Source organism: Notolepis coatsorum, assembly GCF_963971535.1.
Source record: "Notolepis coatsorum genome assembly, chromosome: 8".
Classification (NCBI taxonomy): domain Eukaryota; kingdom Metazoa; phylum Chordata; class Actinopteri; order Aulopiformes; family Paralepididae; genus Notolepis; species Notolepis coatsorum.
The window spans coordinates 132,799,166-132,825,151 of record NC_140172.1 but is presented as its reverse complement, the minus strand read 5'-3'; the positions used below and the strand labels follow the sequence as shown (position 1 = coordinate 132,825,151).

The 25,986-nt window shown below is 42.8% G+C and overlaps 1 protein-coding gene across 1 annotated transcript; it reads left to right on the top strand.

The window, feature by feature from the left end:
• Positions 1-2,545: 2,545 nt before the first annotated feature.
• LOC311233581 (uncharacterized protein) lies at positions 2,546-11,808 on the top strand (the record flags this gene model as incomplete). Its single annotated transcript, XM_084320548.1, has 5 exons — positions 2,546-2,671; positions 3,484-3,631; positions 4,915-5,026; positions 11,198-11,722; positions 11,798-11,808. Coding segments are annotated over 4 exons (408 nt in total), but the record flags the coding sequence as incomplete, so codon positions are not given.
• Between the last annotated feature and the right edge of the window lie 14,178 nt (positions 11,809-25,986).

The window sequence follows — 25,986 nt, the reverse complement described above, 5'->3', positions numbered from 1 at the left end:
TATAATGTAATATGATATAACGTACAATACAGTATCATACGTATTTCTTTTATTAATATGCAATTAAAGCTCTTCTTCCCTTCTGTACCTTTTTTTAGTCTAGATTTGAATTGATTTATGTTTTCACAATATTTTAGTTCATCCTCTAGCGGTCTAGCCCATTCCACAGGGTGGCTCCGTAAGAGGAGATACACATCATTTTCAGGTTGGTTTTCATCACAGGTTTTTTGAAGTTCAATGGTCCTCTGAGGTTGTATCCCCCCTCTTTATCCAGTAATTTGCTTCTTACATTTACCGGTAATTGATTATTTCTTGCTTTGTACATAACTTGCAGAGTTTTAAAGTTTACCATATCAATGAACTTCAAAATGTGTGATTATAGAAACAGTGTGTGCGTGGTCCCGATATCCTGCATTGTTATTGCTCTTTTTTGTAGGATAGTCAATGTATTTATGGTTGTTTTGTATGTGTTACCCCATACCTCTGTGCAGTAATGCAGGTAAGGCAAGATCATGGCACAGTACAGAGTGTGCAATGAGTTGGGATTGAGTACATGTCTCACCTTACTAATAATTGAGATGCTCTTTGCCATCTTAGCCCTCACATATTCTATATGGGGTTTCCAGCAGAGTTTATGGTCTAAAATCACTCCCAGGAATTTATTTTCACATACTATTTCTATTCTATTATTATCTATTATCAACTGAATGTCTGTTTTTATCTGGCGGTTTACAAACACCATAAATTTAGTTTTATTTAGATTTAAAGATCATTTATTTATATCAAACCAGAGTTTGTATTTATTCATTTCTATTGTTAAGACCGTCATAAGCTGCTGGATGTCCTCCCCTGTACAGAACATGTTAGTATCATCAGCAAATAGTAAACACTTTTGACACCGAGCACAAATCATTAATATTTTGATTAAACAGTTTGGGTCCCAGAACCGAGCCTTGAGGGACTCCACACATTATTTCATACTTTCATCTAGATTTGCAATCTCCAAGTTGTACAATTTGTTCTCTGTTTTTTTATGTAGCTTTCAAGCCAATCTGACACAACCCCTCTGAAGCCAATTTTGGCCATTTTCCTTATAAGGATTTTGTGATCTATTGTGTCAAAGGCTTTCTTTAAGTCTACAAAGACTCCAACTGTGTACAACTTTGTATCTATGTTTGTTATTATTTCAGAGGTCTAGAGGAACAGTTAGCAGACCTGATGACCTCAGAGGTCTAGAGGAACAGTTAGCAGACCTGATGACCTCAGAGGTCAGATGTCAGAGGTCACGGTGTAGAAGCAGCCCAGAGATGTATTCAGGACCGGCGCGGGTGAACGCTTAGCACACAAAGAGGAAACAGAAAAGATGGCCTGGTTACTTCACAGCGTGTGTGTCGGGACGTAAACAAAGGCCAGCGGACGCGCGCGGCGCCTCGCAGCGAGCACTAGGGGGCGACACGCACGTGTCCACGCAGCGCCTGCCTTGTTGTGTTTGCTCACAATGCTCCCTGCGTCACCAGAGCCGTGTGCTGCCTGTCTGATTGTGGTTTAACAGCATCAGCAGTATCAGCATCAAGTCTGCCCCCAGCTCAGACACAGCAGGCCAGTGTGTTACGCTGAGAGAGAGAGAGAGAGAGAGAGAGAGAGGAGAGAGAGAGAGAGAGAGAGAGAGAGAGAGAGAGAGAGAGAGAGAGAGAGAGAGAGAGAGAGAGAGAGAGAGCAGCGGAGAGAGAGAGAGAGAGAGAGAGAGAGAGAGAGAGAGAGAGAGAGAGCAGAGAGCAGCGGAGAGAGAGAGCAGAGAGAGCAGCGGAGAGAGAGAGCAGAGAGAGAGAGCAGAGAGCAGCGGAGAGAGAGAGCAGAGAGAGCAGAGAGAGAGCAGAGAGCAGCGGAGAGAGAGAGCAGAGAGAGCAGAGAGCAGCGGAGAGAGAGAGCAGAGAGAGAGAGCAGAGAGAGAGCAGAGAGAGAGCAGCGGAGAGAGAGAGCAGAGAGAGAGAGCAGAGAGAGAGCAGAGAGAGAGCAGCGGAGAGAGAGCAGAGAGAGAGAAGAGAGCAGCGGAGAGAGAGAGAGCAGAGAGAGAGAGCAGAGAGAGCAGCAGAGAGAGAGCAGAGAGAGAGAGAAGTGGAAGAGAGAGAGCAGCGGAGAGAGAGAGAAGCGGAGAGAGAGAGCAGCAGAGAGAGAGAAGTGGAGAGAGAGCAGCAGAGAGAGAGAGCCGCAGAGAGAGAGAGCAGCGGGGAGAGAGAGCAGCAGAGAGAGAGAGAAGTGGAGAGAGAGCAGCAGAGAGAGAGAGAGCAGCAGAGAGAGAGAGAGGGAGCAGCGGAGAGAGAGAGAGAGGGAGCAGCGAGAGAGAGAGCAGCGGAGCGAGAGAGAGAGCAGCGGAGAGAGCAGCAGAGAGAGAGAGAGAGAGAGGGAGCAGCGGAGAGAGGAGCGCAGCGAGAGAGAGAGAGAGAGAGAGAGAGAGAGAGAGAGAGAGAGAGAGAGAGAGAGAGAGAGAGAGAGAGAGAGAGAGAGAGAGAGAGAGAGAGAGAGAGAGAGAGAGAGCAGTGTAAACACACAGCTTCACTGCCTCTCAGCCCCGAGCGCTTTGGTTCACAGCTCCTGGGTTCAGCAGCCTCTCAGTCGGCCTTCAGGTTTGATCCATCGTTGCTGCTGCCACTGTCCAGCCATAGTGGTCTATGTAAGTACAATACATGAACTTTCTGTTAAGATACTTGGAGAAGGAGCTTGCGGGGAGGATGTGTTGAGAACAGAGCTGTTGTTTCATCTCTACGTTTCTGTGAGAAATCCTTGTTTTTGCACATTGTTTGCCTGTACAATTCAATCTAGTTTCCCTCGTAAATGAACCCAAATGCCTGTTGTGTTGCTCACAGTATTTTTTTTTATTTGATTTGATTTATTGACAAAAAAAACACACAACAACATTGACAGATCAACATTTGTATTTGCCTTGTCAGGGATAGAACGAAGAGTCCAAAGGACTTATTTCCATCGTTGTCCCTGTTGTTACTGGTTGCAAGTGGCACTATGGCATCTGAAGTGCATCGAGCATTCTTAGTGCATAATCTAAAGTGCATTAGTACTATAGTAGTATTCATGTTTCAGTTTTTTTTTAATGTATAAAAAGCATCATTCATGTTCATTGGTGCATTAAAAGCAATAATTATTTTCATCAATAAAGTGCCTAGAGACAATACTCATCGTTAAACAGAGGTTCAGCACATAATACAGTAGCAGTTTGTTGTGTTGTTGTGTTGCTCTCAGTAGAAGCTTGTTGTGTTGTTGTGTTGTTGTGTTGCTGACAGTAGAAGCTTGTTGTGTTGTTGTGTTGTTGTGTTGTTGACAGTAGAAGCTTGTTGTGTTGTTGTGTTGCTGACAGTAGAAGCTTGTTGTGTTGTTATGTTGTTGTGTTGTTGACTCACCTCATTGACAGAAGCTGTGTTGTTGTGGTTCTGCACACCGTCTGACTCCGCCCCCTTGGCTGACACCCAGTCTGACTCCGCCCCCTCGGTTGACACCCAGTATAAATGCCACATCAGCCCTGGCATAGGACACTGTCTGAGAACCTGGTGGGACCTCAACATGAAGGGACTGAGCCTCATCGTCCTCGTGCTCCTTCTGATGCTGTCCGCTGGCGAGGGTAAGAACCACACGCCCAGACCCTGACCCTGACCCTGACCCTTCTGATGCTGTCCGCTGGCGAGGGTAGGAACCACACGCTACGAGTCACGCCAGGCGGCATGCGGCAGACCCCGTATTGGATAAGAGATCAAGTTGTACGAGATAAATCTTTTGGAAGATTGTATGTAAAACGATTCTTACAAGGAATTTAGGGGATTCTGTTTCAGATTCATATTCCTTTATTGTCATGTCATTCAGTAAATATACTGCTGTATACACGCCTGGCTGACCTGGGATCTGTGGAATAAAAGAAATACATGGATGAAATTATTTAGAGGCAGAACTATATGTTTCTTATTCAAAAGTGGTGACAATGAAATGGAAACGGAACACAGGATACAGTGTTTTCATCTCATGGAACTGACACACACACTGACACACACACTGACACACACACTGACATATACTGACACACACACTGACACACACACTGACACACACACTGACATATACTGACACACACACTGACACACACACTGACACACACACTGACATATACTGACACACACACTGACACACACACTGACACACACTGACATATACCGACACACACTGACACACACTGACACACACACTGACACACACACTGACATATACTGACACACACTGACACACACACACTGACAGACACTGTCACTGACACACACACTGACATACTGACACACACTGACACACACACTGACACACACTGACACACACTGATACACTCTCACACACTGACACACACACTGATACACACTCACACACTGACACACACACTGACACACACTGACACACTGTCATCATACAGCACCAGTACAGTACAATGAAAATAAGTTTGACATCCAACCAGAGTGCAAACATAAAGTGCAACAGTAATATACAATGTACAGGTGATTAAACTGGATATAAAATATATAAATTAAATTACTGAGTAATAGTGCTAATCAGATGTATGTACAGAGTTGTAGTATTAATATGTACAGTGATACAGGTATAAAGACACTATGGTATAGTAAGTCATACTGGCCAGCTAGTAACTAGTAAGAGTAGGTAAGGGATATGTACAGATATATATAAAAGGACTATATGCAGGTATGTACAGACAGATGTGGGTAGATATATACTGTATATGGTAAGAATAAATACATAGGGGTAACTATTAGTACATAGGGGAATTTCATATTACTGAAAATGTATTTTCTTATTTATATATATTTATATATATATTTATGTATATATTTGTTTCTCCCCGAGGTGCAGCGGAGGACGCGGAGACGCAGTACTGGACGTGTGGCTATAGAGGACTCTGCAGGCGGTTCTGTTATGCCCAGGAGTACAGCGTCGGGCACCACGGGTGTCCTCGCAGATACCGGTAGGACCCGCCATAGATATATATCACTAGAGGACTCACCTGCGCTGCTGGCCAACGGAGACCGACGTTGCCACATGGCGGCCATCTTGCGTAGGTGGAGCACGCCCACTCATAACATGCATGTCTATGGTGCATGTACTATAGCTTGCCATAGCTTGCTCAATTTTCAACCGTTTGGTTTGTTAAAAACGTCAGAGATGTAGTTATCATACTGCATAATTATAATGGACTTTGATTGATTGATTGATTGATATTTTTTTTTTTTTTTATTATTCCAAGCATGAATCATAGCCACGTTAATAACATTTGTAATAAACCAAACCGTTTGTAAATCTGTCAAGATTTCAGCGAGTTAAGAGTATTTTTGTTTGTGCAGATCATCACCTTAAAGCAGTAGTCCACTCAAGCAAGATGGCCGCCGCTGAACTACGCGGGAGACTCCGCCTTGAGTCTTTATATATATATCTATGGGACCTGCTACCATCCTGTGCTCAAAGGGTTTCACATGCAGGTGTGGCTGTTTAACCCTTTCACTACCACACTACCAAAGGGTTAACCCTTTCACTGTGATAATACAGAAGGTTAACCCTTTCACTGCCGCACGACAGACCACTAGTGTGGTAGTGAAAGGGTTAAGTAAAAGTAGAAATACTCAGATAAATGAGTACTCTGGTAAAAGTAAAAGTCCATTCAAATTCTACTCAAGTAAAAGTAGAAAAATATATGCATGTGTGACTGTTTAACTCTTTCACTACCACACTACAGAAGGTTAAGCTTTCACTACCACACTACAGAAGGTTAAGCTTTCACTACCACACTACATAAGGTTAACCCTTTCACTACCACACTACAGAAGGTTAACCTTTCACTACCACACTACAGAAGGTTAACCTTTCACTACCACACTACAGAAGGTTAACCCTTTCACTACCACACTACAGAAGGTTAACCTTTCACTACCACACTACAGAAGGTTAACCCTTTCACTACCACACTACAGAAGGTTAACCTTTCATTACCACACTAAAGGTTAACCTTTCATTACCACACTACAGAAGGTTAACCCTTTCACTACCACACTACAGAAGGTTAACCTTTCACTACCACACTACAGAAGGTTAACCCTTTCACTACCACACTACAGAAGGTTAACCTTTCACTACCACACTACAGAAGGTTAACCCTTTCACTACCACACTACAGAAGGTTAACCTTTCACTACCACACTACAGAAGGTTAACCTTTCACTACCACACTACAGAAGGTTAACCCTTTCACTACCACACTACAGAAGGTTAACCTTTCACTACCACACTACAGAAGGTTAACCCTTTCACTACCACACTACAGAAGGTTAACCTTTCACTACCACACTACAGAAGGTTAACCAGTGTGGTAGTGAAAGGGTTAACCTTCTGTAGTGTGGTTGTGAAAGGGTTAACCCTTTGTCGTGTGGCAATGAAAGGGTTAACCTTCTGTATTGTTGCAGTGAAAGGGTTAACCCTTTGGTAGTGTGGTAGTGTAAGGGTTAACAGTGGTGGAGGAAGTACACAGTTCCTTTACTTAAGTAAAAGTAGAAATACTCAGATAAATGAGTACTCTGGTAAAAGTAAAAGCCCTCCATTCAAATTCTACTCAAGTAAAAGTAGAGACCTATTTGCTATTGAATGTCCTTAAGTATCTAAAGTAAAAGTACACAAGTACACACATGACGTTTGTGTATCCATTGACCACTATAGGTTGTGTTAAAGTTGTATGTGGTCCAGTTATGCTTCTCTGATTAAAGGTTATGTTAAAGTGGTATGTGGTCCAGTTACGCTGCTCTGATTATGTCCTCTTGAAGTTCACAGGCTTCAAATATGAAATTTTTTATTTTGTATATATTATGTTTTCTATGCAAAATCCTTTTCGTCAAAGTAACTAGTAACTGACAGGTTCAGATAAATGTAGTGGGGTAAAAAGTACAATATTTCCCTTGAAATGTAATGGAGTAAAAGTATAAAGTTCCCTAAAATGAAAATACTCACATAAAGTACAAGTAGCTCGAAATTGTACTTAAGTACAGTACTTGAGTAAAAATACTTAGTTACTTTCCACCACTGCTATTTGGTTTGCTTTGAAGATGAATGTGGTGGCAGGATTTCAGCTGGTTATCCATTTTAAATGTGAATATCTGGTTCACTTTTAAAGGAACACGCCAACACTATGGGAAATGCATTTAGATACCATCTGTGCATTCAGTAGAAAGCTATCCGGCTGCAAGCTGCTTAGCGCGAATGAATGGAAGCGGATACGGACCGCTAGCCTAGCTGTTGGCAAGCTAGTTTCAAGTTAGGCTATTGGTCCATATCTATCCATCTATCTTTCCATTAATTTGTGCTAAGCTAGGCTAGCTTGCAGCCGGATAGCTTTCTACTGAACGCACAGAGAGGAGACTGCATATCTTCTCATCTGACTCTGGAGAAGACGGTAAGAACATCACATAATGTTGGTATCTATCTTCTTGTCTGACTCTGGAGAAGACAGTAAGAACATCACATAATGTTGGTATCTATCTTCTTGTCTGACTCTGGAGAAGACAGTAAGAACATCACATAATGTTGGTATCTATCTATCTTCCTGTCTGACTCTGGAGAAGACAGTAAGAACATCACATAATGTTGGTATCTATCTTCTTGTCTGACTCTGGAGAAGACAGTAAGAACATCACATAATGTTGGTATCTATCTTCTTGTCTGACTCTGGAGAAGACAGTAAGAACATCACATAATGTTGGTATCTATCTTCTTATCTGACTCTGGAGAAGACGGTAAAAACATCACATAATGTTGGTATCTATCTTCTTGTCTGACTCTGGAGAAGACAGTAAGAACATCACATAATGTTGGTATCTATCTTCTTGTCTGACTCTGGAGAAGACAGTAAGAACATCACATAATGTTGGTATCTATCTTCTTGTCTGACTGGAGAAGACAGTAAGAACATCACATAATGTTGGTATCTATCTTCTTGTCTGACTCTGGAGAAGACAGTAAGAACATCACATAATGTTGGTATCTATCTTCTTATCTGACTGGAGAAGACAGTAAGAACATCACATAATGTTGGTATCTATCTTCTTGTCTGACTCTGGAGAAGACAGTAAGAACATCACATAATGTTGGTATCTATCTTCTTGTCTGACTCTGGAGAAGACAGTAAGAACATCACATAATGTTGGTATCTATCTTCTTGTCTGACTTTGGAGAAGACAGTAAGAACATCACATAATGTTGGTATCTATCTTCTTGTCTGACTCTGGAGAAGACAGTAAGAACATCACATGATGTTGGTATCTATCTTCTTGTCTGACTCTGGAGAAGACAGTAAGAACATCACATGATGTTGGCCTGTTCCTTTACACCTGTTAGGAGGATGATCACAACCGTGTGATTAGAATAGTGAGAACTGATCATTCAAACGATTATGTAACAATGAATTCTAGAATTCTGAGATAGAAACCTGACGAAACGTCTGGGAAAAAAACTCACACCTCAAAGGGTTAAGAATTCATAAATAATAAATATAATATATATAATTCTGATGAAAAATCTGTCACTTCAAAGTACATGGCACCTGACTTACTATGAATGTACACAACACTTCTCTTCTAAAATCATGGACGTGTATTGTTCTTCATTTCGAAGTGTCAGATATTCTCATGAAGGTCATTTAGGCGCCGGTTACACCTTAGTTTCGTTTTCGGTTTCTCCAGATCGCAACGCAACGGTAGCCAAGTGAGACATACGTTTTTGTCACCTGAGCACAGTGATGTAGTACACTGCCAAAGCAGTAGGTGGCAGTAGGTGGCGAACATGAAGGCAATTTCAACCAATCAGAACTTGAATGTGCCAATACACTTCCTGCAAAGAAAATGTCAACAAGGCGGGTGCCACCATCTTTGCCTATTTACCCAATGCAGCACTTCTTTTTCAGCAAAGTGTAATAAAAGTGCAATAAACAAAACGGATACATTCACTGTGTGTTCTGCCTGTCATTTGTTGATGAAACAAAACTAACATCAACACAAGTGACCACCAAGAGCGGATAGTTTAGTCTAAAAAAAGATCGGTGACGTTTTATGCTACATTGTTAGCTGCATGCTAACGTCAATGGAATATGCCATTATAACAGTATAGCATTGTGGCTAGAAGCTAACGTTAGCTCACGCTAGTTAGCCAGCACCAAACTGATGATATCGGGAGCTATCAGTAGCTAGATAACATTAGAGACAACGCCGTGTGTATTAAACAAAGGTGAATAGATGACTGGGCCATTTTGTTTAATGCTTGTTAAGTTGAAAGAGGAGCTTTGAGCTAACAGGGTCTGATAGCTAACGCTAGCTCATGTTAGCCAGTGGCAGTGCTCAACCAATCGGTAATGCTAGCAGAATGAATGGATGTAAACTTTATTTAACATATTGCATAATGGGTACAATACAATACGGCTCAATACAAACAATTGTTAAGGGAATGCAGACTGTTGTAGCTTGGACTGGGGTCCTTATAACAATAACTTGACAACACATGGTAGCTGCAGCTATTTGGGACAGCTCTGCTGTCACCGGAAGGGCACGCAGATGGTATCTACTGCGCATGGGCGTTTTCGCAACAACGGCTCCGCGCAGACTACACGACTGTTGTCGGCAAGTTTTGGCGCTGCTCCAAAACGGAAAACACAATTTAGCGTTTTCAGTAGGGCCACAACGTATCCGCCAAAAAACGCCAAAAAACGCATTTCTGTGTAAAAGGGACATGAAACGTATTCAAACGTATTCAAAAAACGACCACAAAAACACTAGTCTAACCATGGCCTTAAAAGAGACATCAATAACTCGTCACATAGACTTTGTATTCTGCTTATTTAGCTTATTTTGCAGCTCAAAGTGCTTCACACAAAAAACTAAACAAAAGGATACAAACATTAAAGTGATAGAAATGGTAATAACAATAAGACACGATAATAATTAGATACGATAGATACGATAGTAAAAATAGCAAAATAAGACAAACAGTAAGACAATAACTTAAAGACAATTAAATTAAATAAAAAAGAATAGCAAAATTAGACAGTAAACAATAAGAAGAAATGTTAGAACAATAAAATAAGATATTCAAAAATTACAAATAAAATGATAAAAACGACATAAAGTAATGATACAAATTATAATAAAATATTTAAGTAAAAATAATAGAAATAAAGTTGGGTTAAAAACCAGCTTCTCTGTCTCCTGTTGAGTTATCAGCTTCTCTGTCTCCTGTTGGGTTAAAAACCAGCTTCTCTGCCTCCCGTTGGGTTAAAAACCAGCTTCTCTGTCTCCCGTTGGGTTAAAAAAAAAACTGCTGGACTTTGGCAATATTTCTTAAATGGAAGAATTCTGTCTTGGTCACTTTATTACTTGGACTCAAGTCCTAATGCACTTTGTTCCATAAGGGCTAGCACCAGCCGACAGGCACTTTAAGGCAATATGCACTTTAAAACACTGAGCTCTTTTAGGCACTGTAGCATTTTTTTTTATTGTTTGTGAAATACTTCTATTGTAGGGATTGCATTGCATGTATTCTTGTATGTTTTTATATTGTATGTTTTTATACTGTATGTACTGTATGTTTGGCACCAAGACAAATCCCAATCAACCATGTGTTGAAATGGCAATAAAGTTTTCTATCTATCTATTTATCTGTGTTTTAAAACTTAAATCGGAGTCTAAAATGACACCTAAGCTTGTTACTTCTGCTTTATTTTGTAGAGCCAGATTTCCTACCCTATTATAACTTGTCACTTAGACTTGAGTTGTATTCTGCTTATTTAAAATAGACATCAATAACTTGTCACATAGACTTAATTTGTATTCTGCTTATTTAAAATAGACATCAATAACTTGTCACATAGACTTAATTGGTATTCTGCTTATTTAAAATAGACATCAATAACTTGTCACGTAGACTTAATTTGTATTCTGCTTATTTAAAATAGACATCAATAACTTGTCACATAGACTTGAGTTGTATTCTGCTTATTTAAAATATACATCAATAACTTGTCACATAGACTTAATTTGTATTCTGCTTATTTAAAATAGACATCAATAACTTGTCACATAGACTTAATTTGTATTCTTCTTACTTGCAGGTGCTGTGCGATGCGGTTTTAACACATCGTCTATTGATGCCAACACCAAGTCACAGGATGAGGACTGACCTGTTGCTCTGAGTTAGTTATATGGATGAGGATTGACCTGCTGCTCTGAGTTAGAGTTATATGGATGAGGATTGACCTGTTGCTCTGAGTTAGAGTTATATGGATGAGGATTGACCTGTTGCTCCGAGTTAGAGTTATATGGATGAGGATTGACCTGTTGCTCTGAGTTAGAGTTATATGGATGAGGATTGACCTGTTGCTCTGAGTTAGAGTTATATGGATGAGGATTGACCTGTTGCTCCGAGTTAGAGTTATATGGATGAGGATTGACCTGCTGGTCTGAGTTAGAGTTATATGGATGAGGATTTATGTGCTGCTCTGAGTTAGAGTTATATGGATGAGGTTTGACCTGTTGCTCTGAGTTAGAGTTATATGGATGATTGACCTGCTGGTCCGAGTTAGAGTTATATGGATGAGGATTGACCTGCTGCTCTGAGTTAGAGTTATATGGATGAGGTTTGACCTGTTGCTCTGAGTTAGAGTTATATGGATGATTGACCTGCTGGTCCGAGTTAGAGTTATATGGATGAGGATTGACCTGCTGCTCTGAGTTAGTTATATGGATGAGGATTGACCTGCTGCTCTGAGTTAAAGTTATATGGATGAGGATTGACCTGCTGGTCCGAGTTAGAGTTATATGGATGTAACTCTTTATATAGAGTGTTTTCTAACACAAAAAGAGAATAAAGTATTCGTCAAAAATGAGTTAAATACTCATATATGTACTCTGTATTGGCAAGTACTCAAAACAAAGTACTTGTACTCAAAATAAAGTACTTGTACTCAAAACAAAGTACTTGTACTTGGTCAAAGTGGTATAGGTGCACCTTGACGGTGGTTAAAACTGCCGCCTCACAGCTAGAAGGTCCTGGGTTCAATTCCCGCTTGGGGACCAGGTTTTCGAGTTGCCAGGTACCCAGGTGGGGTCTCTCCCGGGCCTTTCTGTGTGGAGTTTGCATGTTCTCCCCGTGTTCGCAAGGGTTTCCCCTCCCGATAAGATAAACCCAATGGAAAAACATGCACAACAGATCGCTAACGCTGTCAAAGACAGACAGGAGCGCTTGGATTGGTCCCCGGGGGGCGCGGCCCCTATCTGCTCCCGGCTGCCCTTGGGAGGAAGGACGACGGGATGGGTCAAGCTCGGAAACTAAATCGCATCGGCGACCCATCAAAAATTGCATGCGTGTGTGTTCCTGTGTGTGTCACTGCATGCCGAAAATAGACTTCTTCAAAGTCCAGTTATTATTATTATTATTATATTAAAAGTATAGTCTGAAAATATCAGCTGTGGAATTCATGCAGCCATTAGAGATTAGCAGATATTACATATTACAATAGATGGTTATGCTGCTAAACTCTCCTTATAGATTGTGTCATTCATATCAACAAAGTGTGAGTGGTTCTTTATAGCTCGCATTTAACAGGCAGTTGTCACGGCGTCAGTTCGGCACTTTGAAATGGAATTTTGCCAATAAATAAATGAAAACAAGTCTCTCTCTTCCTGAATGTTTTTTTTTTTTTTTTTTGCCTTTATTTAACCAGGTTTGTCCCAATTGAGATCAAGGATCTCTTTTACAAGGGAGACCTGGCCAAGAATAGCAGCAACACAATGTTTAAAAATACACACATAGATATTACAGATAAAAGTAACGTTACAAAATTGTCAGATAAAACATTTACACACAGAAACGTGGTTACAATAGGCTTCACCATAGCCTTAAATACATACCAAGCTTTGAATCTTCAGATCGGACTGGAGATTGTTCCATGCAGTAGGTGCGGAATACCTAAAAGTAGGGATGTCCGATATTATCGGCCTACGATATAATCGGCCGATATCGGCATTAAAATGTGATATCGGAAAATATCGGTATCAGTTTTTCTTTTTACATTTCTATAACCTTTATTTACCCAGGCAAGCAAGTAAGAACAAATTCTGATTTTATTTATTGTCAAAAGTATGCATAATGTTGTGTTAATTCAACAAGAGATATGTAATGTTAATTACCTGAAATTATTCCTGCATATATCGGTATCGGTTGATATCGGTATAGGAAATTAAGAGTTGGACAATATCGGTATAGGTAAAAATGCCAATATCGAGCATCCCTACCTAAAAGCTTTTTTTCCCATTTCTGTTCGGACATTGGGAACAGCAAAGTGCATAAAATCCTTCAAACGGAGATTGTAATTTCCACCATTCAAATTTAAAAAAAGACGATAAATAAATCAGAACCAAATCGGGGGGGGGGGCATTCCATTTGAGCTGTGGGGGGGGTGTAATGTCTGAAGAAGTTGACTGAAGGCTTCTTGTCCTCTGTGAAAGCATGTAATTGGTCCACTGATGGATACATCTTGATATGTCTAGTGTGTGAAATCCTCTTTTATTTTTTTATTTTTTTTAAACTTAAATTTGTATTGAACATTTATAGACAAACAACACAACATATACAATAACATCAACAACACTATTAAACAGACATAAATAATAAAGAAAAAATGTAATACCCAAAAGACGAAAAATTAAAAATACTGACTTAAGCAAATATTCACGTACATAAATAATGAAGTGGAAAAAACATAAAACAATTGTCATATCTTAAACAAAAATGAAATTAGAAAACATTAAGTGTGTGATATGGGTTCAGAGACCTTCTTTGAACCCCTTTCCTCCTTTACCCTTCGCCCTCTTGTGATGTATTTGGTTCTTCCTCTGTGATGTCGTTTTCGTTCCCCTTGTAATCCTCCCACTTTCCCCATCTTTCTCCAAATTTCTCTTCCTGTAACCTCAGCATGTGTGTTATCCTCTCCATATCCTGTATCTCTTCCACTATTCCTACCCATTGTGCTATTGTCGTGGGTCTTCTTTGTACCACAGTCTTGTTATTGCTTTTCTGGCCGCTATCAACATTATCTTTATTAAATATTTGTCCCCCCCTTGTATTCCCTCGTGTGTCAGGTCTCCTAAGTAAAGCACCAGTCCTGTTTGTGGTAACCCGTATCCTAATATTCTGATCATTGCCTCCCCTATCTCCTCCCAATACCCCTTCAGCTTCTGACATCCCCAGAATATGTGCGTGTGATTTGCCCCCTCCTTCCCACACATCCTCCAGCATGCTCTTTGTGTTGGTGCATATTATTTTCCCTTCAGCTCTGGGGTTATAAAGAATCTGATTATGTTTTTCCATCCAAACTCTTTCCATATCCTCGATCCTGTTGTTGAATGTTGCACCTCGCATATGTTCCCCCATTCCTTCCCTGTTATTTCTATCTCTAGTTCTCTCTCCCATTTCTCCCTTATGTAATCGGTCGTGTGTCCCTTGCTGTTCATTATAGCCCGGTATATTGCTGATATTACTCTTCCTTGCCCCCCTTCGTATGCCCATACTATCATCTTGGTTATTCCATTCTGTTCTTCGTCTTTGGCCCCCCTTATTTCTTTGTTGTAGTAGTCTCTAACCTGTAGATATCTGAAGTGGTCCCTGTTTTCTAGTCCAAATTTCTCCTTTAATTTTTGTAGTGTCTGCATTTCCCCCTTCTCTATCATTTTGCATATCGCTGTTGCCCCCCCCCCCCCCCCCCTCTCCCACCTTCTGAATCCATGGTCTAACCTCCCTGGTTTGAATCTCTTGTCATGTGCTACCCATCTCAGAACCCCTGACTGCTTCTCCAATTTGTGTGTTTTTACTACTCTGTTCCATATGGTCAAGGTGCATTTGGTGATTGGATCTAATAGTCCCTCTTTTTCTTTAAATAGTTCCCTATCTCCCACCAGAGCTTGTACCTTGTATCCCTCCCCTTCTTTTTCAATGTCTTTCCATCTTGCCTCATATCTGTCGTTACACCAGCACGTCACTGCTCTCAGTTGTGCTGCATAGTAATAATCTTGTAGGCTGGGTACTGCCATCCCTCCCTCTTCCTTTGGTAGTTGTAGTGTTTTATATCTGACCCGTGGTCTTCTCCCCGCCCATATGAACCTCGATATCAGTCTGTCCCACTCCCTGAATTGATTCTGTGGTATTTGTATCGGTAGTGACTGGAATAGGTACAGTAACCTTGATAGTATGTTCATTTAATGACCTCTATTCTTGAATTGACGTCCAAGGGCATTACTGTCCATCTCTCTAAGTCTCTCTTGATGTTCTGATTTATCTGTGTATAGTTCGCCTCAAACAGTTTCCCCACCCCTCTCGTGATGTTCACCCCTAAGTATTTAATCTTGTCCATGTCCCATCGTATCCCGTACTGTTCCCTAATTTCCGTCGTTGGGGTATAGTTCCATGCTAAGGTCTGTGTCTTTGTCACGTTTAGTTTGTATCCTGAGTAGTGGCCATATTCCTTCAGTAGATCCATCAGTGCCGGGAAGCTCTTGTCTGGTTGCCTCATGTATACTATCACGTCGTCCGCAAATAGGCCTAGTTTATATTCCGTTCCCTTTATCCTTACTCCCTTAATGTCCTCGGTCTGTCTGATCAGTTGTGCCAGTGGTTCTATGAAAACGGCGAAGAGCGTTGGTGAGAGACAACATCCCTGTCTGGTAGCCCTCTCTAATCTGATTCTATCCGTCAGGCTGCCATTCACCTTAACCCTCGCTGTCGGTTCTTGATATAGCGCCTTGATCATCTTCATCGCCCTCCCGTTCAGTCCGAACCTCATCAATGTTTTATATAAAAATGTCCAGCTCACACTGTCGAATGCTTTTTCTGCATCTAGGCTAATCAGTACCGCGCTACCTCCTTGTTTTTGTATCTCCTCTACTATGTGTAATGTCTTTCTCACGTTGTCCTGTGTCTGTCTCCCTTTAATAAATCCAGTTTGATCTTCATCTATAATGTCTGGCATAAACGTCTCAAATCTCTTTGATATTATCGATGTATACATCTTGTAATCCACGTTGAGTATGGACACAGGTCTGAAACTACTACATAATTCTCTATCCTTCCCTTCCTTCGGTATCGTGGTGATTATGGCTTCCTTCCACGAGGGGGGCATTTTGCCCTCTTCCATCGTGTGTCTGAACGCCGCCCCTAACATGGGTGCTAATTCCGTTCTAAATGTCTTGTAGAATTCCGATGGGAATCCGTCGCTCCCCGGAGATTTGTTGTTTTTAGCTCTACTAATTGCCTCTTCCAGTTCTCGTTCCGTAATTATTTTATTTAATTCTTCATTCTGTTCTTTCCCTATCGATGGTAACTCTAGCTTCTCCAGATATGCTTCTATTTCCTCTTCTCCCGCTGCTTTTGGCTGTGTGTATAGTTTCTCATAGTATTCTCTAAATGTCCTCTCTATTTCAGCTGGGTCTCTCAATATTTCATTAGTCTTTGTATCCCTTATTGTGTGTATCGTGTTCAACTTCTGTTGCGTCCTAATTCTCCTAGCCAACAGTCTGGTCGCTTTTGGTCCCCCTTCATAGTACGTTTGTTTCATGAACCTCGCTTTCTTTTCTATTTCCGTCAATAATTCCCTATTTATCCTGGCCTTTACTTCTTTGATTTCTCCGAGCGTTTCCTGTTCTTTTGATATCTGGTGTCTCCCCTCTAGCTTCTTCAGCTTCCCTATCAGATTGTGATATGTCTCCGTTCTGGCCTTCTTCAGCATTGCTGTCTTCTCCATCAATTTCCCCCTTATCACCACCTTCAGTGTGTCCCATAGAATGTTCGGATCTACCGCCCCGTTGTCATTTTCTTCCTTATACCTGGCTATCTCCTCCTTGATCTGACTCACCACCCCCTTGTTATTTAATATTCCTACATTTAGTCTCCAGATCGTGTTCCTCCGTCTCCCTTCTAGATCTACTGTCAGATATATGGCACTGTGATCCGATATGTCCGCTACTCCTATTCTGCTCTCCCGTACCCTGTAACTGTCCCCCGTCGTCATCAAAAAGTAGTCTATTCTCGCATATGTCACGTGCGGGTGTGAGTAATGTGTGTATTCCCTGTCCATGGCGTGCATCCCCCTCCAAACATCTGTAATTCCCATTTCCGTCATCTGAATATTCATATATCTACTGATTGGTGCCCATCCTTTTCTAGTACTTGTGGTGTCTAGGTCGTGATTCAGTACTACATTAAAATCTCCCGCGCATATCAATATCCCTTCTAGTTCCATCACTATCATATCAAAAATGGTCTCATATAAATCCCTCTTACTCTCTGGGGGTGCATAAACATTCACTAACGTAATCATTTGACCCTCCATTTTTCCCTTCACCAGAACAAACCTTCCCTCCTTGTCTCTTACTTCCTTGATCAATTCAAATTTGACTGTGTTTTTGATTAACGTGATTACTCCTCTCCTCAGGTTCCGTTTAAAGGAACTATAGTATGCATTTTCATATCCAAATCTCTTCAGTTTCTCATGATCCTGTGCTACCAAATGTGTCTCCTGCAGAAAAATCACTTCCATCTCACTTTTTTTATACTTCAACATCACTTTGCCCCTCTTTATCGTATTATTCATTCCATTAACGTTTAACAACATCATTTTTATACCTTTAACCATTGTCATCTTTCTTCTTCTTTCGTCTGTCAGTCCCCCCCATGTCACATTCATTCCCCCCTCCGGTTGTAGCCTCCGCTCTCTTCACTGAATACATATAATGATTAACATAAATAAAAAACATAAACTTTACATAAAGTGCTCCCAAGGCGTTCGGGGGGTCCCTGTGTCCCCCCCCTGTCCCCTGCTGGTGGGTGAGGAGTAATTGCTCTCCTAGTGAGAGGCCTCCTCCTGACGGCTTGGGGGTTTGAAACCTTTACCCCCAACCGCTCGTCATATTTGTCCAGCCTTCTTACTGTTTTTATTGCTGTCGAGCTCCTGGTCAAAAGCGCTCTGTCCTTCATTCTGATCAAAGTCCCCCATTTCCTAGGTCCCTCTCAATGTGGCTCATATGTTCCAATGTCCCTCCTTCCTCCCAAACCCGTGTGTGGTGTCTTCTGTGTACCCCTTTTTACTTTCTTTTCCTCCCCTCTATTTTCTATGTGATGTCCATTTATCCCCTTAATCCCTTCCAACTGTGTTACTCGCAGTGTGTGTCTATGTATTTGTTTCAATATGTTCTGTGTTCCGTCTATCATACCTAATTATATTTCCATTTATTTCCTCCATCAGCATGTGTATTATGTGTCCATGTATACGTTATGTTCGTTCCTATATCCTGCCTCTACCTGGGAATGTGTGTTTATGTATATGTTATTTCAGTTTCTATATTTTGTCTCTATTTGGATAGTTTTTTCAATCTCTTGTGCGTGTACTCATCCGTTCGTCTCCTCCCGCCTCCTCTCCCCTCCTTCTCCGTCTCTGGCCTCCTCGTCCGTCTCCGCCTTCGGTCTGTCACGTCTCACCTCGGCCTTCTCCTCTCTCCTCCCTCCTCTCCCGGGTTTCGATCTCCTACTCTGGTCCATCTGCGTGCTTTCTCCAATCTCTGCTGCAGGCTCAGCGTCTGGCCCTCCTGTCCCCTTCCTTCTCCGTCCTCCGCCATCTGCATCCCCCATCGCCTCATCTCCTCCGCCGCCTCCCGCGCCGTCGCGTACGTCACCGTCCCTTCCTTCCAGTGAATCCTTAGCGAGGTCATGGGTGATTGGAATTTCATTCCGTTTTCTTTCAGAATTCTCTTCAGTCCCGCGTAGGACCTGCGTGTTATTGCTACCGCTGTCGAGTAATCGTGATCAAACGACAGTCTTCTCCCCTCGATTTCTATCTTCTTGGTCCACGCGGTTCTGAGTATCAACAGAGTCCATTCTCTTCGGTTCAAATAACAAACTCAGCAAGACCGACGGCTTCTCAGTTACAGTGGGTGACAATATTGTCACAAGGAAAGATGAAATTACCTACCTGGGTTCCATCCTAGAGGCTAATCTCTCCTGTGACAAAATGGCATCCAATGTAATAAAAAAAGTCAACCAACGAACTCGATTCTTGTACCGGATCTCCTCTCTGGTAAACAAGAATACCCTGAAGACTCTGGCAGGAGCACTCATTCAGGGGTACTACGACTATGCTTGCACCTCATGGTACCAAAGCACCTCAAAGGCGCTAAAAACAAAATTACAAACATCTCAAAACAAACTGGTCAGACTACTGCTTGACCTTACTCCTAGAACCCACCTCACCCCTGCCCACTTTGACAACCTAGGATGGCTTAGAGTAGACGACAGAGTACAGCAACTTGCAATGGGCCTGGTCTACAAGATACACTACACGACCAAGGTACCCATGTACATGTCAAAATACTTCCCAAAGGTCAGTGAATACCACGATCACAACACCAGAGGGAGCTCCACAAATCATGTTAAACCCAGATTCGGCTCAAATAAGGGACTAAACACGTTTCGCAATTATGCCACATCAATGTGGAACGCCCTACCCAAAGCTGTAAAGGAATGTGGATCACTACCCACTTTCAAAACCTCTCTCAAGGGACACCTACGGGAGACTGCAATTCAACACTGGCCCCTGTAAATATCCTAACCCAACCCCCTCCAATGTACAGTCATTTACCTAGTATGGTTTTGTCAATAGTCCAATGTACAATTTTGTTTGTTTGTACAGTGTCCCCCCCCCCCCCTCAATGTACAGTTTTGCTTGTATATACAGTGTGCCCCCCCCCCCCCCCAACCACCTCTAATGTAGATTACCCAGTATGGTTGTCAATATCCCAGTGTACCCAACCCCCCCCCACCCAACCTCCTCCAATGTACAGTTTCTACGTCAAATGTATATACTCCCTTTTCCTGACTCCTTCTGTATCACAAACAGTACTGTATTTGCAAATCTGGTATGTCATAAATGTATAGATGTAGCAGTACTGACTATCTGTATGTCATGTATGTCATATATGTCCTGATGAATTGAAAATGGGGGACCCTGATGTAAACAAGACGAAAGTCTTTCTCTGGTCTGCATCCCCTTAACAATTGTGTGTATTGAGCTGTACTGTATTGTACCCATTCTGCAATCTGTTAATAAAGTTTTCAATCAATCAATCAATCAATCAATCAATTCCTTAATCTCAAATCTCAGAAAGTTAATAATCACCGCCCTCGGAGGTCTGTCCGGTTTCGGTCTCGGAGCCAACGCCCTGTGGGCCCTCTGTATCTCCATTTTTTCCAGTCCCGTCTCCTCCAGTTGTTCCTTGATAAGCTTTTCCACATATTGGGTCACCGATTCCCCTTCGACTCCTTCTTTCAATCCCCATATTCTGATGTTATTTCTCCGTGACCTCCCCTCCATGTCCGATATCTTTGTCTCCATCTGTTCTTGTTTTTGAATCGCACACGTTAATACCTCGTGTATCTCTGTGTTCCATTCCTCCGCTTGCGCCGTTCTAGTCTGTAACTCGGTCACGTTTCTGTCCTGTTCCGCCATCTTCTCATCCACCCTTTTGAGTTCTGTATTCATTTCACCTCTGAAGTCCTCCTGTTCCTTCCTCAATTCCTCCCGTAACTTCCCAATATCGTTCCTTATCATGTCCGTGTTCAGTTTTATCGTCGCTGTTATGGTCTCCAATATCCCGGCCTGCATGACCACGGCCCATCCTGGCATTCCCGTGTCTGCCTCAGCGGGACCTCCCCCTTCTTCCGCCTGTCCCTTCTCGGCTTCGCTTCGGGGGCTCTGTTTCTTCAAATTCTCCTCTTCTCGTGTGTTCTCCATTTCTCTTTCCTTCACAATCGTTATCTCTTCCTTACTTCTCGTGTGCATCTTTTATTTTTAATCACTTTTCGGGTCTCTATTTATCAGTTTTTTCGCTTATTAGACCAGGAGCTCTACCGCACGTGTGTTACCCATCTGCTCTCATACCGGAAGTCCTCCAAACTCTCGTGAAATCCTCTTTCAGTGCCTCTGTGCCCGTTTTCTTAGGCAGTAGTTGGCCTCGCTGGTATGTGCACCATTAGCGTTAGCCATGCTTCAAGTTTCAAGTTTCAAGTTTCAAGTTTCTTTAATAGTTGTCATACAGAAGTACAGAATACTTTCATACAAAATGCTTCTTACTGTTACGCTCCAGAGACTGTGCTAGACAAGATAGTATCAAATAACATAGTATAGCATGTAATTTAGAAGAAGAAAATGAGGTCACAGTGTTCGGTATAGACATATGTACAATGTTCTGAGTTACCATATAATATACAATACTATGCAGTGTACTAATGTACAGTACTATCTAGTGCAAAGCAGAAATGGGATGAGGTACAATTTAGGTACAATTTACAGAGGCTTCTAGGCCTCTTTGCTTTTTGGAAGAATGATTAAAAAAAATTATAATAATTACATATATATTTTTTGCATTTGACTAAGAGGTTGGCAGTCGACTACGGCTACTTTCGATCGATTAGTCGACTATTCGACTAATCGAGGTCAGCCCTACAGACAATAGACAATAGCAATCTTTAAAATACTTGACCTCTCCTATAGGCCGTACGGTGAAGGCTGAGAAGTGGCTAGAAAACGATTCTCGTTCCCACTTCGGCGGACTACGCAATTTTCACTCTGGGTGAAAGATATATTGGTGTAGATTTAGGAATAAAAAGTTCTCCATTTACAATCCTGCCCGTTTTGCGCAATCATAATTTTAAAGTCGGGACTAGATCTTTCCTTGCGAATGGATACTTACCGCGTATTATTATTATTTTTTTGTATCCACTTTTTCTCCTTTTTCTATTTTTCTCCCATCCCAATTTCGTATCGCCAATTCTCCCCTTCAATTCTCCCCTCCCCTGTCTTGAACGTTGCTAGACTATGCCCCCCACTGGTCGACTGTAGTGAGGATAGAAGCCTTGCATCACGTGTCCCCTCCGGTACACGAGGAGGCAGCCTGTCGCATCTTTTCACCTGTACAGCACGGACTCTCAGTGGCGAGGAGTAACGCGTGGGACGCTCACGCTGCCCCAGATACTTCCTGTCTCTGCTGTACAGGCGTCACCCAACCGACCTGTAGGAGTCGCTGTCCACAACGTCCAATCCCCACCCATCGACGTTCCACCCGCTACCTCTGCCAATTGCGATAGTATGACGACTGGCCCAAGCCGCAGGCAGCGCTGACTCTGGGAGTCGAGACCGGAGTCTCTTGCATTGGTGACGAGCGCAATCTCCGCTACGCCACCCAGCCGCCCTTACCGCATAGTTTTATTTGACGTAATTGGTGCGAGTGTTTCAAGTTCAAGTTTCTTTAATAGTTGTCATACAGAAGTACAGAATACTTTTATACAAAATGCTTCTTACTGTTACGCTCCAGAGACTGTGCTAGACAAGATAAGTATGAAATAAAATAGTATAGCATGTAAAATAGAAGTAAAAATGAGGTCACAGTGTTCAGTATAGACATATGTACAATGTTCGATGCAGAATAGAAGTAACTGAGTTACCATACAATATACAATATACTATGCAATGTACTAATATACAATACTATATAGTGCAAAGCAGAAATAGGATGAGGTACAATTTACAGTAAGGTGTACGAGTTGTAGTGCAAATCCTTTACCAATAAATATAAAGTGTGTTTTGGTGATCTAAAGTGTGGAGCGTGGGTGCTGCAGTGTGTTGTTTGTTTAAAGTGAGTGTGTGCGTGTGGATGTGTGTGCTGTGTGCATTTGATGGTTGTTGCATAGTGTTTATTGTTCGTTGAGCAGCCTGATGGCCTGGGGATAGAAGCTTCTTCTGAGTCTTTCTGTGCTCGCCTTGAGACTCCGGTATCGCTTGCCTGACCACAGCAGTTCAAAGAGGCAGTTGTTCGGGTGGCTGGAGTCCTTGATGATTCTCTTAGCTTTACCCCTGCACCGCTTGTTGTAAATGTTCTGGAGGGTGGGAAGCCCTCCAGAGTGTAGCCGGTGTGATCTTACTGCGTTGTGTTTATTTCGATTCGACCCCGGTTAAGGGATTGCCCTGAGAGGGAGTTGAACCCCGGTCTCCCGCACCGGGGGCGACATCACAGACCACTGTACCAAGAGGTGAACTCACCTCTTGCTACTGGGTCTGGATGCCTCTAGGGAGTGAGTTTACTTGCAGTACCGCTTAACATCCACAGCCACTTCACTACTTGTACCTTGTGACTGTGGATAGACTGCGGTACCTCCGTTACACGAGTTCGGTCACGTATCTTGCGCTCGACCAATAGCAGCTCTCTTTGTTGCCAAGTTACAGACAACAAGAAATGTGTGTAAACAGTAATGTGACATTAGCATGTCATCCAGGGAGTACATCTCGACGAAAATGGACAAAAAACACATTCTAACGTTCGCGAAATAGGCTTCTAAACAATGTTATATGCATATAACATAGGCATGCGATTGGATACAGCTTAGAAACAGGCCACAGCGTGTTATTAACCATACATTTAAATCATATCCCCTTCTCTCTACACCAACAACACAGCATTGCACACGCTGTGAAAACGTCTCGAATGTTTCAAAAAATTTCATTTCCCACCCGGGCTGACTGTGTGAACGCTCTGTAGCACGGCCTGGTGTCATGCTCTTTAACCTTTAACCCTAACCCTAACCTTTAACCCTAACCGTGACCTAATACTCTAAATGGGGACCCTGATGTAAACAAGACGAAAGTCTTTCTCTGGTCTGCATCCCCTTAACAATTGTGTGTATTGAGCCGTACTGTATTGTACCCATTCTGCAATCTGTTAAATAAAGTTTTCATTCATTCATTCATTCATTCATTCATTCATTCATTCATTCAACCCTAACCCTCTGCAGCATGGCCTGGTGTCACGCTCTCCCCCAGCATTGTCCTGGCGTTGGGAGACAATGGCAGTCAAGTGACCCAAATAGCTGTGATGGAATGGACCTGTTGTGAATGAAGTGTTATGTCTGTGTTTATGTCTCTCTCTCTCTCTCTCTCTCTCTCTCTCTCTCTCTCTCTCTCTCTCTCTCTCTCGACAACATTGTTTATGTCCTCTCTCTCTCTCTGGACAACATTGTTTATGTCCTCTCTCTCTCTCTCTCTCTGTGTCTCTGGACAACATTGTTTATGTCCTCTCTCTCTCTCTCTCTCTCTCTCTCTCTCTCTGGACAACATTGTTTATGTCCTCTCTCTCTCTGTCTCTGGACAACATTGTTTATGTCCTCTCTCGCTCTCTCTCTGTGTCTCTGGATAACATTGTTTATATCCTCTCTCTCTCTCTCTGTGTGTCTCTGGATAACATTGTTTATGTCCTCTCTCTCTCTCTCTCTGTGTGTCTCTGGATAACATTGTTTATGTCCTCCCTCTCTCTCTCTCTCTCTGTGTCTCTGGACAACATTGTTTATGTCCTCTCTCTCTCCGTGTCTCTGGACAACACCGCTCGCTGTGGTCAACGAGGGCCAAAGAAAACATGTTAATCATCATTGTAAGCGACGGTTGGAGTTATGGTGGAACGGATTTGTTCACACACGATCAAAGGTCAAAGGTCTTACCCCTGAGAATGTTTGAACATTAAAGCATCATTTCCATCATTGCTTCCTCTCATTCTTCTCGTGTCCCCACTTCAAGCCTAATGTCTCCCCTCAGTTCATCCTATACACAGTATTCTGGGATAAAAGCAGTTAAAGAGCAGCACGCAGAGTCCGCAGCTAGCTGGACCAAAACACATTCACCATACAGTTCACCCTTAACTCTTTCATTGTGATCCCTTCCGTCATCACACGTCAAAACATGATCATTCTGAGACACTGGGAACCAGACGGACGGCTGGAATACGTCTGTAAAAACCAAGTCGCGGGCACTAGACATTGTCCCAGGTGCCTCGTTCTCCCGTTGGTTTATTCTGTGATGCAGATAGTGCACCTTTAGAAGCATCTAAACACAAGTGTTGTGCAGTCCTGTCTCGTTTTGACAAGCGTGCTGCTGTGGTGTGGTTGGTTTTGAGGCCAGGAGCTGTGGGTAAACATGTGGAGGAGTTTGAGGCCGGGAGCTGTGGGTAAACATGTGGAGGAGTTTGAGGCAGGCTGGGGCAGGAGCTGTGGGTAAACATGTGGAGGAGTTTGAGGCCGGGAGCTGTGGGTAAACATGTGGAGGAGTTTGAGGCCGGGAGCTGTGGGTAAACATGTGGAGGTGTTTGAGGCAGGCTGGGGCAGGAGCTGTGGGTAAACATGTGGAGGAGTTTGAGGCAGGCTGGGCCGGGAGCTGTGGGTAAACATGTGGAGGAGTTTGAGGCAGGCTGGGCCGGGAGCTGTAGGTAAACATGTGGAGGTGTTTGAGGCCGGGAGCTGTGGGTAAACATGTGGAGGTGTTTGAGGCAGGCTGGGGCAGGAGCTGTGGGTAAACATGTGGAGGAGTTTGAGGCAGGCTGGGCCGGGAGCTGTGGGTAAACATGTGGAGGAGTTTGAGGCAGGCTGGGCCGGGAGCTGTAGGTAAACATGTGGAGGTGTTTGAGGCAGGCTGGGGTTCAAGTTTCTTTAATAGTTGTCATACAGAAGTACAGAATACTTTCAGGAGCTGTGGGTAAACATGTGGAGGTGTTTGAGGCAGGCTGGGGCAGGAGCTGTGGGTAAACATGTGGAGGTGTTTGAGGCAGGCTGGGCCGGGAGCTGTGGGTAAACATGTGGAGGAGTTTGAGGCAGGCTGGGGCAGGAGCTGTGGGTAAACATGTGGAGGTGTTTGAGGCAGGCTGGGCCGGGAGCTGTGGGTAAACATGTGGAGGAGTTTGAGGCAGGCTGGCCCGGGAGCTGTGGGTAAACATGTGGAGGAGTTTGAGGCAGGCTGGGGCAGGAGCTGTGGGTAAACATGTG